The sequence below is a fragment of the Rhynchophorus ferrugineus genome, unplaced genomic scaffold, assembly GCF_030347505.1.
Source record: "Rhynchophorus ferrugineus isolate W39M unplaced genomic scaffold, kcgeb_rfMv2 rfM2, whole genome shotgun sequence".
NCBI classification, from domain to species: domain Eukaryota; kingdom Metazoa; phylum Arthropoda; class Insecta; order Coleoptera; family Curculionidae; genus Rhynchophorus; species Rhynchophorus ferrugineus.
In genome coordinates, this window is record NW_027472581.1 from 25,191,512 (window position 1) to 25,206,721 (window position 15,210).

At 31.5% G+C, this 15,210-nt stretch overlaps 1 protein-coding gene across 2 annotated transcripts in view; it reads right to left on the reverse strand.

Annotated features, from left to right (window-relative positions):
* LOC143190229 (uncharacterized) overlaps positions 1 to 15,210 on the reverse strand; it is a 61,632-nt gene that overhangs the window by 38,484 nt on the left and 7,938 nt on the right. Inside the window, exons 3-5 of one of the 2 annotated variants that reach the window (XM_076394407.1) lie at positions 13,886 to 14,010; positions 1,794 to 1,940; positions 1,615 to 1,736 (exon numbers count right to left, since the gene is read on the reverse strand). In XM_076394407.1, the coding sequence (XP_076250522.1) occupies positions 1,615 to 1,736; positions 1,794 to 1,940; positions 13,886 to 14,010 (394 nt within the window). Of the gene's footprint in view, positions 1 to 1,614; positions 1,752 to 1,793; positions 1,941 to 13,885; positions 14,011 to 15,210 lie in introns of both variants that reach the window. The other variant, XM_076394406.1, reaches the window with a different exon arrangement.

The window sequence follows — 15,210 nt, forward strand, 5'->3', positions numbered from 1 at the left end:
TTTTCTGTAAAACATAATCAGATGTGCGAATAAATAAGATAACATGATAAATACCAATTCAGTTTTTCACGGTGTTGCCTATAATTGTCTAGGTAGATGATATGATCTTTTGATCAATGATGATCAAATTGTAGATATAAAAGTTATAATCGCTTCTACCTAATTGAAATAATGAACCGATATGTATATTTTCATGTATGGAAACAATGCATTACAATAGTGTTAGAAGAAGTTTATTATTCTTATACTCTTGTTTATTCTCTCAATTTGTATGAACAATCCTGTCCATTAATGTTCAATCAAAATGCTATAGCTTATTGCTATTTAGATACATTTAATTCAACTTTAATGCACTTGGTTGATGGATGAATAACTTTTAATCAATTTTTTAACACAATTTTGAAAGTACGTTGAGTTATTACAAATTGTAATTGATTATCCATATTATTCACTACACTATTTCAATTATTCAAGTTTTGGTCCGAATAAACAATCATTTACGGCAACTTTCTTTAGCCTGAAGAAACCTGTCGTTAATAAGTATTGAAACATTTTAACAAAGTTTCGTAAGATTTGTCTAAGTTGAGGAACTTATTGTGAGAGGTTTTAAAATTTTAATATTTTCTCACAAAATACTTAAAATCGCACAGTGGCTAAAACCTCGATTTTAACGAATTGAATGAATTCCCACTATCACACATCGTTGGTGTTCCTTTATTTGTCTGCTAAGTATACTTATATAAACTTACAGGGGACACGCCTGTTACTTTTAAAGTATCCCCTTTAGATTTGGGGTTAGAGAACACCCGACACAAAACTGATTAGTTGCAATACTGATGTCATAAATTGAAGCATCATTTTACAACGCATTACGCAAATTTTTTTTCGATATTTGTATGGTCCTGATCATAATAATTTGCCAAAGCCTCCATAAGTGGTACCAGAACAAAATCAGTAGAAACAGATTAGCTTATTCAGGTTGTATGATTTGGATTTAATACTTATATTAGTCATAACTAAAGATAATATATGACGGTTTGGGAACTCAATATTTTGGGAGACTAGAAACCTGTGGAAATGTTGGATCAGTATAGTTAGACAACAAAAAGGGGATTGTTTGGGATCCACAGAAATGAAAATCGACCGAGGTTGATAATAAAAACAATAATAATAAAACCGCTGACTTCATGTGGTTCCTAGGAAGATAATTGTACATTCTAGTAGCATCCTCAAATATTAGATGGTCTAGCATAAAATTCACATTACTGTAACCGTTTCTATTAACGATAAGAATACATGTAATAATAAGGTCATTTTCTATTTTACATATAACTAATGTTTCTTTAATTTAATAATTATCCACAAACGTCATAACTATTTAAGTATCCCAACTGACCTCATATTGAAACTACTATAATTTACGATGATTTAATAAAGTTACGACAGATATAACCACCCACTCAATACTATCAACTTAGTAAAATGGTTTCCTGAAGAGAAAATATATCTAAGAGTTAAAAAATCGACAAAACTGACCATTTTTGGCTAACTTATTACTGAAGAACTAAGCTAAAATAATCCAACTAATAAAACGTATTATTAAAAAACACTTACTAATTCTCCTTCTCGGCCATATTGCTGAGTATTTGGTTGTGGTGGAGGCGCAGGTGGTTGTACGGCTTTTCTGGTTGGTGGCGGTGGTGACACTTGAGCAACAGCAGCGGCTGCTGCTGCACCTGAAAATGCCAGACCTGATGTTGTCTATGGCGATACACCTTTCAGTTTTGTCTCACTTGCAACGGCTTCGGGTGCCGGACATCCTAGTTCATGTCCTTCGTCACTACCATCAGCACACTGTGGAATACCATCACAGGCGTTATAAATGGCAATGCACTCACCGGTTGAACGACATTCAAACTGGTAGCGACTACATTTTCGAGCTGGAACAAATATTTTTTGTTAAATTAGACACAAAACAAGTATTACAGTATCTATAAATCTAGAATAAAATGTATTTTGAAAACTTTTTTGTTATATTCTAGAGTAACATGTTTACCAACTAGGATTTATTGGGATCGGACCTAGTGGCGAATGACCAACTTATACATTATTCCAAAAGACATCCTGTGTTACTCAGTCTGGTTACTGGTGTAACTGGTATCATTTTTCTTGACGGATTTGCACTTTGGCCTAATAAACATTTACAATTATAAACAGCAGGATTCGAACCCTTGACTACAGTAATAGTTCGAGAACCATCCTATCGCGCTAACCAAGCCGTTTATTTTTATAACCAATCGATGCTTATTAACTATAGATAACTGCAAGTGGAGAAAGTTACAGAGAAATAAGTTTAAAGGAATATAGTGAATAATATGAAATACAATAGGTTCCATGAAATGAAATTGAAAATGAAAATATCCATATAAGCTCACGATACAAAAATCCTTTTAGAGAAGGTAGAAGCGATGACAGGTTGAATTATTTCTACAATCTGAAGAGAATTACAATCAATTAGACAATTATAGTAAATCATGTCAGAACATTTATTGCCATCTTATACATTATTTACACTTTTTGTTGAAAAAATATTTCAACAAATCACAAAAATCAATTATCAAGAATTAAATATCACCACACTATTAATTAAAAATTATTAATGGAAATTATGGATTATTATGGAAAGAAACAAAATAAATAATCTAATTCTAATATTTTTATTGACATATAATTGTTTTTTCTTCTATTGTAGCGAAAATATTAAAATAAACATCACTTGTTGCACTACTCTATATATAATAACCAAACTATGTTTGCAAAGTGCTTATATTTTGCTTATGTTTACTAAAATAAGGAAAAACGAATCAAAATGCAAAAGCAAAACTGAAATCTCATAATTATAACTCACAGTATTATGGAGATTCAAATGATAAGGATGAATAACGATCCTAATCTTCAAAAGAAACGTGGCAAAATGTTACGATAGTCCGGAATTAAGTTTAAAGTTTAGACTGAGGCCAGGCACAAAATGGGACCCAGCTTGGTGAGGTAAGGCACGGCGAGAGACGACAGTAAAAGACCTCGCCATCCGTGCCTACACAAGTTTCAATTGGCTAGGACTGCACATACGCACTTGTTCTAATCTAACCTGACAGTTTTCACAACTCACGTCCTTTTCTACCAGGCATTTCGTACCACAGTCTTAGTTATGGTTGGAGGTCATTTTTAGGTTAATTTTGTATTTATATTTTGTTTAGGTAATATAATTATTTCTTTCTTATAAAATAAGTGTACAAGGTATGAATTATTAGTAAACTATTATCATTTTACAACACTATAATTTTGTCGTATTTTATAGAACACAGGATATTTATGGTCATTTTTAGTTTAATTTTGTATTTATATTTTTTGTTGAGGTTAAATAATTATTTCACAATTTTCATTTCTTTTTTAAGTTAAGTTTAACAATGCATTTTATTAACTAATACTAATTATAATCTAGTTACATGACATTTTGTTATATACTCACGATAATTTAACCATAAAACATAGAAAAATGCAGAAGTTAAAAGCGACTTTATGCGTGTAACTGCAAATAAACATGATGTTCGAAAAGGAAAACGTGTAAAAACAAACTAAAGTAACTAGGTAAAAGAAATTTATATCAACCAATAAAATGCCTTATGAGGGTTTTAATATAGGAATTCAAACACACGAATAAAACGGTCGGAAAAACGACCACAGAGACATCTAGTTAGTAGACATCACGAAACAATTTTTCAAGATTATCTCTAAAGTTAATTATTTTCTTTGTGACATTTACGTCAAATTTTCTGAAGTCTGAACAAAAATCGAATTCAAATGAACGATACATTCTTTTCAGCTAAAAACATTTGAAGATATTTACATTAGATAGGTCAGGGACGATATGATCAATCAAGGTATTGACCTTGCCGTGATAACTTTATTCCGTTACATACTATATACATAATATTATATAAAAAAAACTTTTGCAGTCATTAATTATATAGAAAAATGTCATAATTCGTGATAGAAAACATGCAACGCATTGCAAAACTTTTTTTTAATACAGAAGGAAAACAGTTCCCTCGTTTTGTCGTTCTTTGTTTCCAGAAAATAATAATTCTTGTTTGTCGTCGTGCCATATATTAATGTAAAAAATTAATCTCTTGAGAAATGCAAATATATCACTCCGGTGTCAGAATCGCGAACGCTTTTACATTGTGGCTTTCATGCAACCGTTTCCAACAGACAAACCCGGGAAATGCGTGGTATAATTTGTCATTTTGCACAACTGTACGTAAGCTTGCTGCACTGACTCTCATTGTTTAGTTTTTTGATGTTACGACAATGTGAATAAAATTAGAATATGTGTAAAAAAATGATTTGCTGGATATATCAAATTATTTTAATATTGCATAAGGTTATTTTAAATTTTGTTATCATTTTAGTTTACCTTTTGATTTGAAAAAATCAGTCAAAATTCGACAAAGAAAACTATCCCAGTCACGCCAGTAACCAGGCTGGGTAAGATCGGATGCCTTCTGGGATGATTTCTAAGTTGGTCACTCGCCAGTAGGTGGGCTTAATGCCGAGCAACATAGTTCGGAGATCACGCTAAACTATAGACCCAGTCCAGATAAACCTTGGTTGGTAAAAAAGAAACTTTAAAATACAAAAAACAACAATTAGATAATTTTCTGTCTAATTGTTTTGAGTATTTTGTCAAAATTATTTAGTTGCTCAAATATTTATATTTTCAACTTTAATTTAATTGTTTTTTAATACTTCATCAATCATTGTAACAATATTTTCATTTCAATTGTAGTACAATAATCGTAATTGTCACAAAGTAATAAAAAAATCTAAGCAATTTAAAAAATATTATGGCATTAAAAACAAAATAAAATCGAGAATTTGCACATTTGCCAGATATTTTGCGTAGTGGTTGGCTAAGGTTAGTGACCTAAGAGAATAAGATTATTTCGTTTTAACTGGTTTTTTAACTACTGATTTAAAAGTTGACAAATAAAAGTGCATACTGCCAATATTTCAACACCAACAAAAAAACAGTACTTGGGACCTTTTTTGATGGTTCAAACATTACACTAAGACTTATTTTTATTGCAATTTTTTAATATTGGTTGTTATACATTTTATGTTATATTTTAAGTGTTTCTTTTCTCGCACAAATCAAACTTATTTGTTTACGACCTATTTATGTTTCAAACAAAAGTTTTTGTTTACTATATCGATGTTAAAATGTCATTGTTAATGGAGATTCGAAAAACTATTTTTCAACATTTTTAAATCAAAATAATGTAGTGATAAATGTAAAGCGAATGTCAATATCAAGATTAGTTCGCTTGTATTAGTTCCAGAAATATCAATGTTCAAAACTTATCGAGGTAGACCGCCATATTTCAACTACGCAACGAAATATCGAAATATATATACAACAGTTTTGAGCAGTTTACGTTAGGCCCATGGATGCCAAGAAAAGTCAATGCTTGGGTTTTACATAAATTGACAGTGAAAAACTGAATTGACTGCAGAAGTTTCACCAACGGTTGCAAAGTTATTAATCGGATTGGAAATCAATTGTTTAACTTATTAACTCTGTAATACTGTTAAAATATTCTTAACCCCTTATAATAGTCTTAACAACTAATGCGAATGAAGCTAGCGCAAACTTCCAGAATTGATCAATAGGAAAGGTGCTATCACAATGTAAGACTTACACACACACCTAGAGAATCGGAAGCACTTTTTGCTTACAGAAATTATCCATTACTTATCCAGGCATTTCAGATATTCTATAGTGACGGAATTATAATTTTACCAAATATGGATAAAATGTGATTAGTGTGTAACACATCACTGAGTAGTGTTTAAAATGTATACGAATAATGATTGTTATAAATATTGAAATAAACAGTTTTAACCAGTAAACAGTTTTTGTATTATTTTGAATGTATATAATTAATCTTAATTTATCAAGAAATATAAGAATAGATCACTAATTACTCTAAAGTTACTCAAAGCATTCACATAACCTAATCTATTAGATTCAGACAGAAAGATCGCAATTTAGAATATTCAACTAGCTTGCCTATTGGCTGAAGTTGCTCTAAGTAAATCATAATCATTAATAATCATAAATTATTGCAATTTAGTAATATTGAAAAAAACCCCAACGCGTAGATAGTTCGAATTTGTAAATTCTGAAATAGCAGAAGCACTCCAGTGTCTTATTCCATTTGGGGAATACTCGATTTAACAAGAAAAATTGTTCGTTATCCATCTGGAAGGTAGATTCAATCGTGATGAAAGAGATTGATTTATTATTCCATAATAAAGTTTGGAATCTGTAAGTTGCAAATATAATTAACCAATGCTGATAAACTCTAGAGACAGAGCCAAGTACATTTTGCTTGTTCTAGTAAAGACGGTTTATTATCAGGAATATAAACCGGGAAAGCGGTAAAGCAAGTCGGAACTTGGGTATTTGTTAAATATTTATTGAAACGTATCAAGTCTTATATAAAAATACCACGTTTCAAGTTGGAATTTCGAACTCATAACTCAATAATCGACAAGTGCATAGAGTAACAGCAGTTAAAAGCAGAGTAAAGAAAATAAATATTGTCCTCCACAATATTCCTGGACCATACACAAGCTTTTGACCGGGTATGGGATTTGGAACTGTAGTGTCCGCTACAATACTTTAGACCACCAAGCATTCACCTACATTACAGTCAATGCTGGTGGTTTGGTACCATGCGTTTCCCGACTATAAAAGACCACCACGACGACGTCTCGCAGCAGACGCAGAGCAAAACTCAGGCTATTCTGTTTCACCATAAGAAGGAGTTCCGCTCCTATCGCCTCCAAATTGATAAAGTCTCTATCCCCTGGCTCCAGAAAATTTCTTACCTCGGTCTCCAATTCGACTGCAGATTCCAATGATCAGGTTATCGCGGAGTCATGAAAATGTAGACGCATGAAGAGACACACTGATGTACTAGCAACAAAACAAACGATACTTGGAACATTTACCGACGACACAGTTATTATAACAAAAAATATATATTTGCTTAAGGCTGTAGAAAAAGTAGAAGTAATAGTCAACAAAATCTACAAATATATAAAAATACAAAAATTAGAGACTAGAAAATACAACTTAATAGCTTCAAATCTGTCTATATTCATTTTGCGTTACGGCGAAATGTCAAATACCTAGTTATATTACTTGACGGATGAATATCCATCGTTTCCTCAAGCAGAATGAGCTATATACTTGATGTTAACCAAAAAGTAGAGCGGATCAAATTCAAAATCTAGCAACTCGAGCTAAAATCAAAGAGATTGGTTGCACTTAAACATCAAACCAACTAGTAATCCAACGCTGCCAAAATTTTTCGATTAGTCACCAATACTTATCACAATGTTACTGACTCTAAATCAAATGGATTTACGAAGTTATGCAAGATTTCGCCTTAAAGCATGAAATAAAGTTAATAAGTCACAGCAACGTGGAAGCAATAAAGCTATTGGATAACACGAAGGAAATCAAAAGAGAACACAAACTTGTATCACTACATAGTATAAAACAAAGTCGCCATTTCTTTCCTTATATCCCTATGTGCGCTTAAATCTTTAAAACTACGCAACGGATTTTGATGCGGTTTTTTTCAATAGATAGAGTGATTCAAGAGGAAGGTTTATATGTATAATACATGCATAATATACTAAGGCAACATTGCTAATTTTAGAGGTTTCTAACGTGATGTCTTAAATTAACCTATTTTTTAGGCTTATTTAGCAATTAGCAAAAACGCTGCCTAACCCTACGAGTTAGATCAAATTAATGTACTACAGTATTGTACACCATAAAAAGGTCTACAAAAAAGTCCGCGATGGTATATGTTTATCTTTTAGGGATAACCCACATTAACCATTTTTATTGTTTACTTTTTACGTGAGAAAATGGCTTATTTACGAAGCTATTTTAAGCAATACGGCATTAATCCTTATCGAATTAAGTACCTTAAATACAGTGTGCAATTAATATAGATCAATATGGTTCCTTACAGCATGTAAATTAAACAAATATTTTCGGAGATATTACAAATTTAAAATTTGCGTTTAAAAATGTGTAATGTAATAAAAATTGTATGAATTTAGATATTCCAAAGATAGCAGGAAATCTTCATAGTAAGTATAGGGGAAGAGGAATTGTTTTACTCCAAATTTAATGCGTGCAGGCCAAGGGCAGTAATGAATGAACCAAAAATACTGCATCGATTTTAATCATGTTTTCAGTGAGTGACATAGGCATATATATTTTATGCCCGTGCAAAGTCGGAGCGGGCCGCTATGTTTTTATATACAACGTTCATATTTTTTCTGTAGTGTATTTAATTTAGTATCAGCATTGCACCCGTGCGAAGCCGGGGCGGGTCGTTAGTAGTGTATAAGTGTTAATCTTAACTTTGGCTTAACTAGTTTCATTTAATTTTAATTGCTTGTGTATTGATGTACAGTATAGTGTATTGTAATACATTAATTTGTAAATTAAGATTGTACTAAGCATATCTAACGTAAGATGTAATTAATTTAAAAAATATAAGCAGAATGTTGCCACAGTGTGAATGTACCTTTCCTACACAAAATATGTCCCGGTTTCTCCAAAACAATTGATAATTGCGTCCTGTACGGATCGCATTCAACAAACCGACAATATTTCCTATAATTCTACGGTAATTAAACTGAAGCCGAGCTAATTAGAAAACGAAAAAGCCGCCGGGTTACGTCATCGGCACGGACTCGCCACCGATTCCGTAAAAATTACCGCTCCAACGCCGTTCCGCTCCTATTGAAACGCGACCGAATCGACCCACGGTCTGAGCGGCAGCACCGCCACGAAGAAATTCGTATGGTTCTTCACGGCTTACCGTTTATCGATTCGGAATTAAAGAAGAATAGTTTTTGTGCATCCAAAATGTATTCATTCCGTTTCGAAAGCTGTTTTTTTCCTTTCGTTGTTTCGATTTTGAATATTTTCGGCAACGAGTTATTGATGTAATTCCGTGGATTAACGAAATGTTTCTTTGATTTCGGTCGCAGTTGAATGGACGTTTTTTTAAAACTAGGCTCCACTGCGGAGCTAACATTGCTATTTTTATTAGAACATTGAATAAGTGCTCGCTACTTCTATAATAATGTCCTTATGTCCTTATCCTTATCTTATTTTATAATCTATATTATATCTTCTTATATATGTCCTTATCCTTATTAGCACAAGATTTCTATAAGGTTTGGTATGAAGGCCTTGTTCATAAACTACAGAAAATACCTATATCTCTAATACTACAGAAATATTACTAAAACAACACACCGAACTATTAAAATCCTACAGTACAGCCAGAATGTTTAGAGTTAAACAAGAAGAAGCTTGCTCTACAATAAAAGAAGCTAATACAGGGGTACCACAAGGAAGTGTACTGGGGCCAATGCTTTATCTAGTCTACACTTCTGGTATATCACAAATGGAGAATATTACGATGGCTACATTTGCTGATAATACTGCGAGTATAGCTGTCGGAGATAATAGCGAAGAAGTCTCACGAAAATTATAACAGGCAAGTGACAATATAAATAAATAGACACAAGCTTCGAAAATAAAAATTAAGGAAAGTAAATCTGTGCATGTGCAGTTACACCTACAATCAGACTGTACAAGCACCAATAACAGTAAATAATACTATCATTCCATATAGCAACAACGCTAAATATCTCGGAATGAATTTTGATGCCAAATATCGCTGGAAAGAACATATAAAGAAAAGAAGAGAACTGGAATTGAAATATAGGAAAATTTATTGGTTAATTGGAAAAAAATCAGAATTATCACATAATACGATGTACGATTGCCGATGTACATAATAAATTAGTATTATATATGCAAATACTGAAACCTATATGGACATACAGAGTTCAATTATGGGGATGCTCTACAAAGGTATTTGCATAAACAAAATACACATTTTTCAGAACAAAGTCCTGAGAGGTATTATGGGCGCACGCAAATACTATAGTACTGATACCTACAACGAGACCTTCAGATACCCACAGTCAGTCAAGAAATCAAGAGAATTGCAAGGGGACATGAGGAAGACTCTATTCTCATGAGAATATTGAAGTGTTGCAGCTTTTGCATGGCAACAGAACAGGACACAGACTCAAAAGAATCAAACCATTTAATCTTGTGTCGTGTTGTGTAGTGAAGTACATATAATAAAAAATACAGCAGTGACATGTATAAACATTATTTCACCAGAGACTGAGATAGGACCGATGGGTCCTCCTAGTTATATATCTAGATTTAAGTTATCATAAAGACAAACTGTAGGTTAGTCGGAAACGACTAGTAAAAATGTAATAATTAAATAATAAAAAAAAACTTAATGATTTCTCGTTAAGATAATCTAATCAGGTCATAATAAACTATTTTCAACTGATCTCACCAGATGATTAAATAAGAACAAACTATTTTTAACAAAGAAATTGAACCGACTTCAAAAAATTAATAAAGAATTCACTATAAATTAAAAATTATCAACTTATTATAATCCTTGTCATAACTAGAACAAGGGGTCATAACCGAACATAGAACATCTATCTTTAGCTATTAATTATATTTTAGTAATGTATTTAAATAAATTCTAGTTCTAGTTCTTCTAGTAATAAATCTAATCTTTTAACAGAAATGATAATGTAATATGAATATTAAGAACTATTGGAATTATATATTAATATTTGTGGAAGGAGCCGTGACTTAATTTTGGGCAATTTGCAATAAATTATGTAAACTAAAATCGACTGTACTATTACGAAAATTTAAGGGCAATACAACATAATAATAGATAACCGACTAAAACTTATAATGGACTAGTAATTGTGATAATTACTAATTAGTAATAATTGTCGTAAACTAGTAATAGGAAAGAAATTTACAAGATATTTCAGCATGGCTAACAATACAAAATAAGCGAAAAAGTACAACCCCTAAAAAACGGATATACCTACCTAACATTTATAGAGTTGGAGAAGGCATTTGGCAAAGCAAAAAGTATATAATAAAGATAGAGAAATCTTAAGATTAATTAATAAAAGGCTACATCATTCGTAACATTTATGAATGAAACAACAAATCACATAAGACAGAATAGTACATAATGCATAAGAATATGAGCTTTTGCTGAAGATGTATTAATATATAAAAACTAATAGTCCCCTAGAAAAAACTCTACGCAGTTTCAACGCGGAACTAAGAGAATATACAATGATATTGAACAAAAAGAACACGAAAATTCTGGGAAGAATTATGTAAATCAATTGAAAAAGTAAGAATAGAACAAGCAAATTCACAATTGAAATTGAAAGTAATGAAAGCCGGGAAATGTAAAATAATGTCAAAATTGGAAAAGCTGTGAATTTATATTTCGCAATGAATCGTAAATTTAACAATAAAAACAGTGAACAAACAAAAATGGAAATATATGCATGGTTTGGATGATATCAAAAAAAATACAAACATCGGAAATGAAATATCTTATGCTGCCTACAGACCGGGCCAACCAATGAAGGGGTTTGTTGGGATATTTTTAGTTCTGTTTGGACGGTTTGACGACGACCAATGAAGGCATTCGTTTGCAATCCGTAGAGTGTCGGTAACATCAAAAGAAATGAATGGAATCGACGAATACGGTGTGGACGGTAAGTATAGCCTATTCAAATTTTTTTTAGAAATACGTCATGGATATCTGTGACGTCGAAACATTGCAATGTTGCCGAATCAACTTTAAGTTTCAGTTCAGATGATACCAAGATGACTTGACAAGTAAACACACAATCGAAGGAAACAAGAACTAAACGTAAAAAGGTAAATATGTTCTCGAATGAAAGTAAAATACGTCTCTCAGATATACAATTGTTAATTCGGTGGATTAGGCTTCCAGGGAGATTATACTACCACTACATAAAAAAACGCGCCTAAAAACTCTACCTCATCGGTGGTGTGGAAAAATGTTTAATGTAAACAAAACAAATCTAACCTACAAACTATTATACCTGTGATCTCAATTGTAGTTTTAAGTCCTTCGATAATATATGTATTAGATGTACTATAATGTAAAAATAAATTATAACATTTTTGTTCAATTATTTTATTTAAATTAGAATTTTGTTCTATATCAAAGCCAAACTGAACTAAAAGTCAGAGTTGATGCGGCAACATTGTAATGTCTTGATGTCATAAATATCCTTGACACATTACTTAAAAAACGTTGAATACACTATATATACACCATAATCGCCGCCACCGTTGAAAAATCGGATTCACGCCCAACGAACATTTGCTATTAACAACAAATGCAATATGTACCTTTCATTAAAGGCCAATGTTGGCTCATTCGCTGTTCTTCGTTGGGCCGGTCTGTACACCGCATTAGAAGAATGAGAAGAGTGACAAGGATGGATGAGAGATGAGAGGAAAACACTGAAATAAAAATTGACCTCAACATAGAATCTTTGAATGAATATATAGAAAGGTAACAGCTCAGAAAGAGCAACAAACAGCAGTAGTTAGTAAAAACACAAAGGATGTTTTTGGTAATATATTAAAGTCAGGTTTAATAACAAAAAAATATTTGATAATAGAAAATTTGGGAACACTAGAAGTGACCTAATTAATCCATATGGTATGGATCATCATTTGCATTGATGTATTTGATACAGCATTAGCCATCACCAAGTACAAAAAAACTCTTCAAACATCAAGTTAAAAGAAACATGTCGAATTAAGAAAACAAAATAACAATACGTAAATAACTGAAGACATACATTCGCACTATCTTAAAACACCACTTTATTTCTCGAAAAACTAGCTTAATTTACAATAACCAAAACAAAATATTACAATATGGTTTATCCACACATTTGTGGTCTATGATTCACGCGGTAATTTCTAGAGGTAAAAATAAATGTCATTGGTTTTGTCATCGATTTTTAAAAGCAATTTCTCCTTAATATAAACTGACAAAAATTATAGAGATAAAAAATGTAAGTCGTTAACAGATAATAACTAACCGGTAACCAAATATAATCAAATGTCTTAAAATTAAACAGTTCCAATAAAAAAACATAACGGCAAATTTCATTAATTTTATGTTGACAAAGCCTCCTTATTTTAAATATTAATATATTTGTTTAGCTTACAATTTTTGAATATATCAAATGACAACGAAAATAAAATAGCACGGTATACTTTCTTTGAGCAAATACATTGTATCAAATATAATTCACATTTAATTAAATATATCAAAAATAAAAATAACCAACCAGAAATGACAGTAAAAAAAGTAAAACTAAATATATGTACATTATTATACCTAACAGTTTCATTCGGTTCAATTCATTTGTTTTGTATAAAAATACTATTATGTCAAATATTAATGTATACAAATTTAATTTACTACAATATACATACCGTCCTAATATGAAATATAGCTAAATCAAATTACTTTTAAAATGTACTAGTATAAAAGAAAGCATCTAAATAAAGAGAACTAAAACATAACAATAATTTCCCGTCGGCTTCCTATTGCCGGAAAAGTCACTTCCATCCCAACCCACTTAACCTCACTTCCGCGAAAATATTCAAATCTTGTTGGATCTCGACACGCGTCGATGACTTAATAGATGGTATCTAGTTGATGTATGTTGTTTTTTTCGTCGAAAACTGTGGTTTTTTCGATTAGCCTCGAATCAGGAGAAACAAAAAAGACAATGATTTACTTACATTCTGTTTGTTTTTCCATAGGAATAACTTCTTTAGTTAACACGGGCGGCGTCGTGGGCGCTGCCGTCGTCTTGGTAGGTTTCAAAGTTGGTCGTGCGGTTTCTTGAATATCGGTTTCTGGTTTTCTATACAAAAAATACTATTATTAAAAAATATACAATTAATAATTATAGAGTATAGTAAGTAGATAATATATTTGAATACACTATTTAAACTTTCAAAATATTATTAAAAATGTTATATTGTAAAAATAATCACGGGCAAATTGACAAACGTTGACAGATTGACGTTGACAACAGTTTATTAAAATTTAAAATTTGATTATAGACATATATTTGAGTAGTTTCTCAGATCAAAGATGATTGTGTCAGATCAATGTGTCTGTATTTAAAGCGATTTGGACGTTTTATTGAATCGTGAATATTAATCGAGAAATATTTCCAGTGGCATTCATCCGTTAGGGAACTTTATTGATGTTATCTAATTAAAAATAAATAACGACAACCTCGGTAAGATAATCTGTTTCATGAAGTGCGTGAGAATTTAGGTCAATTTTCCATTATATTTTAATAATTGTTTTACCTTTACTGTTAGCAATAGTTGCAAAATTGTTTTATTTTTTCTTTTGAATACAATGAACTGTACATGTTTGGGAAAAAAGAACGAATGGACACAATATTTCGCTTGGTATTGTTCCGTGAATATTTAATTCATGTTTACCTGAAAGGGGAACGAAAACATACCAGTCATGGGAAAAAATAATGTTAACCTAGGGTAACCGTTCTTTAATATAAACATTCTAGAAAGTTAATGAGACTCAATGAGATATTCTAACAATGGAACGTTCTTAAATATTAATATGAATGTTGCTGGTTAATCAGTGAATAACCAAAAAATTCTGATTTCGTCTCTATTGTTTGTAGACATTATAGATTGATTATTAGCAGAAAAGCTGCTACGAAGGGTCCGATATTCACCTGTTTCTTCACAAAGTCGCCTGAGGTTTTTTCATAATTCTAAGGTAATCATAAAAGTGCATTTAAAAATTAACAGATTTTAAAGTAGAAAGTGCCAAGTTAATTAAATCAATTTGAATCAATTGAATCTTAGTTTTGATATCTTTGTTTTGTGTTTTGTAACTATTATTTGAATAGTTGCGCCAATAAAGGCTTAGTGGCGCTGTGGTAAAAGCGATAGGGCGGTCCTCCTACTGTTGAGATAGCCGCGGGTTCAAATCCTGCTGGGGCATGGTCGTAAATTTAGGTTTGTAATTATTTAAAATTTGTGATTGTTCTAGGCAAGAGTGTAAAATCCGATAAGGAAAA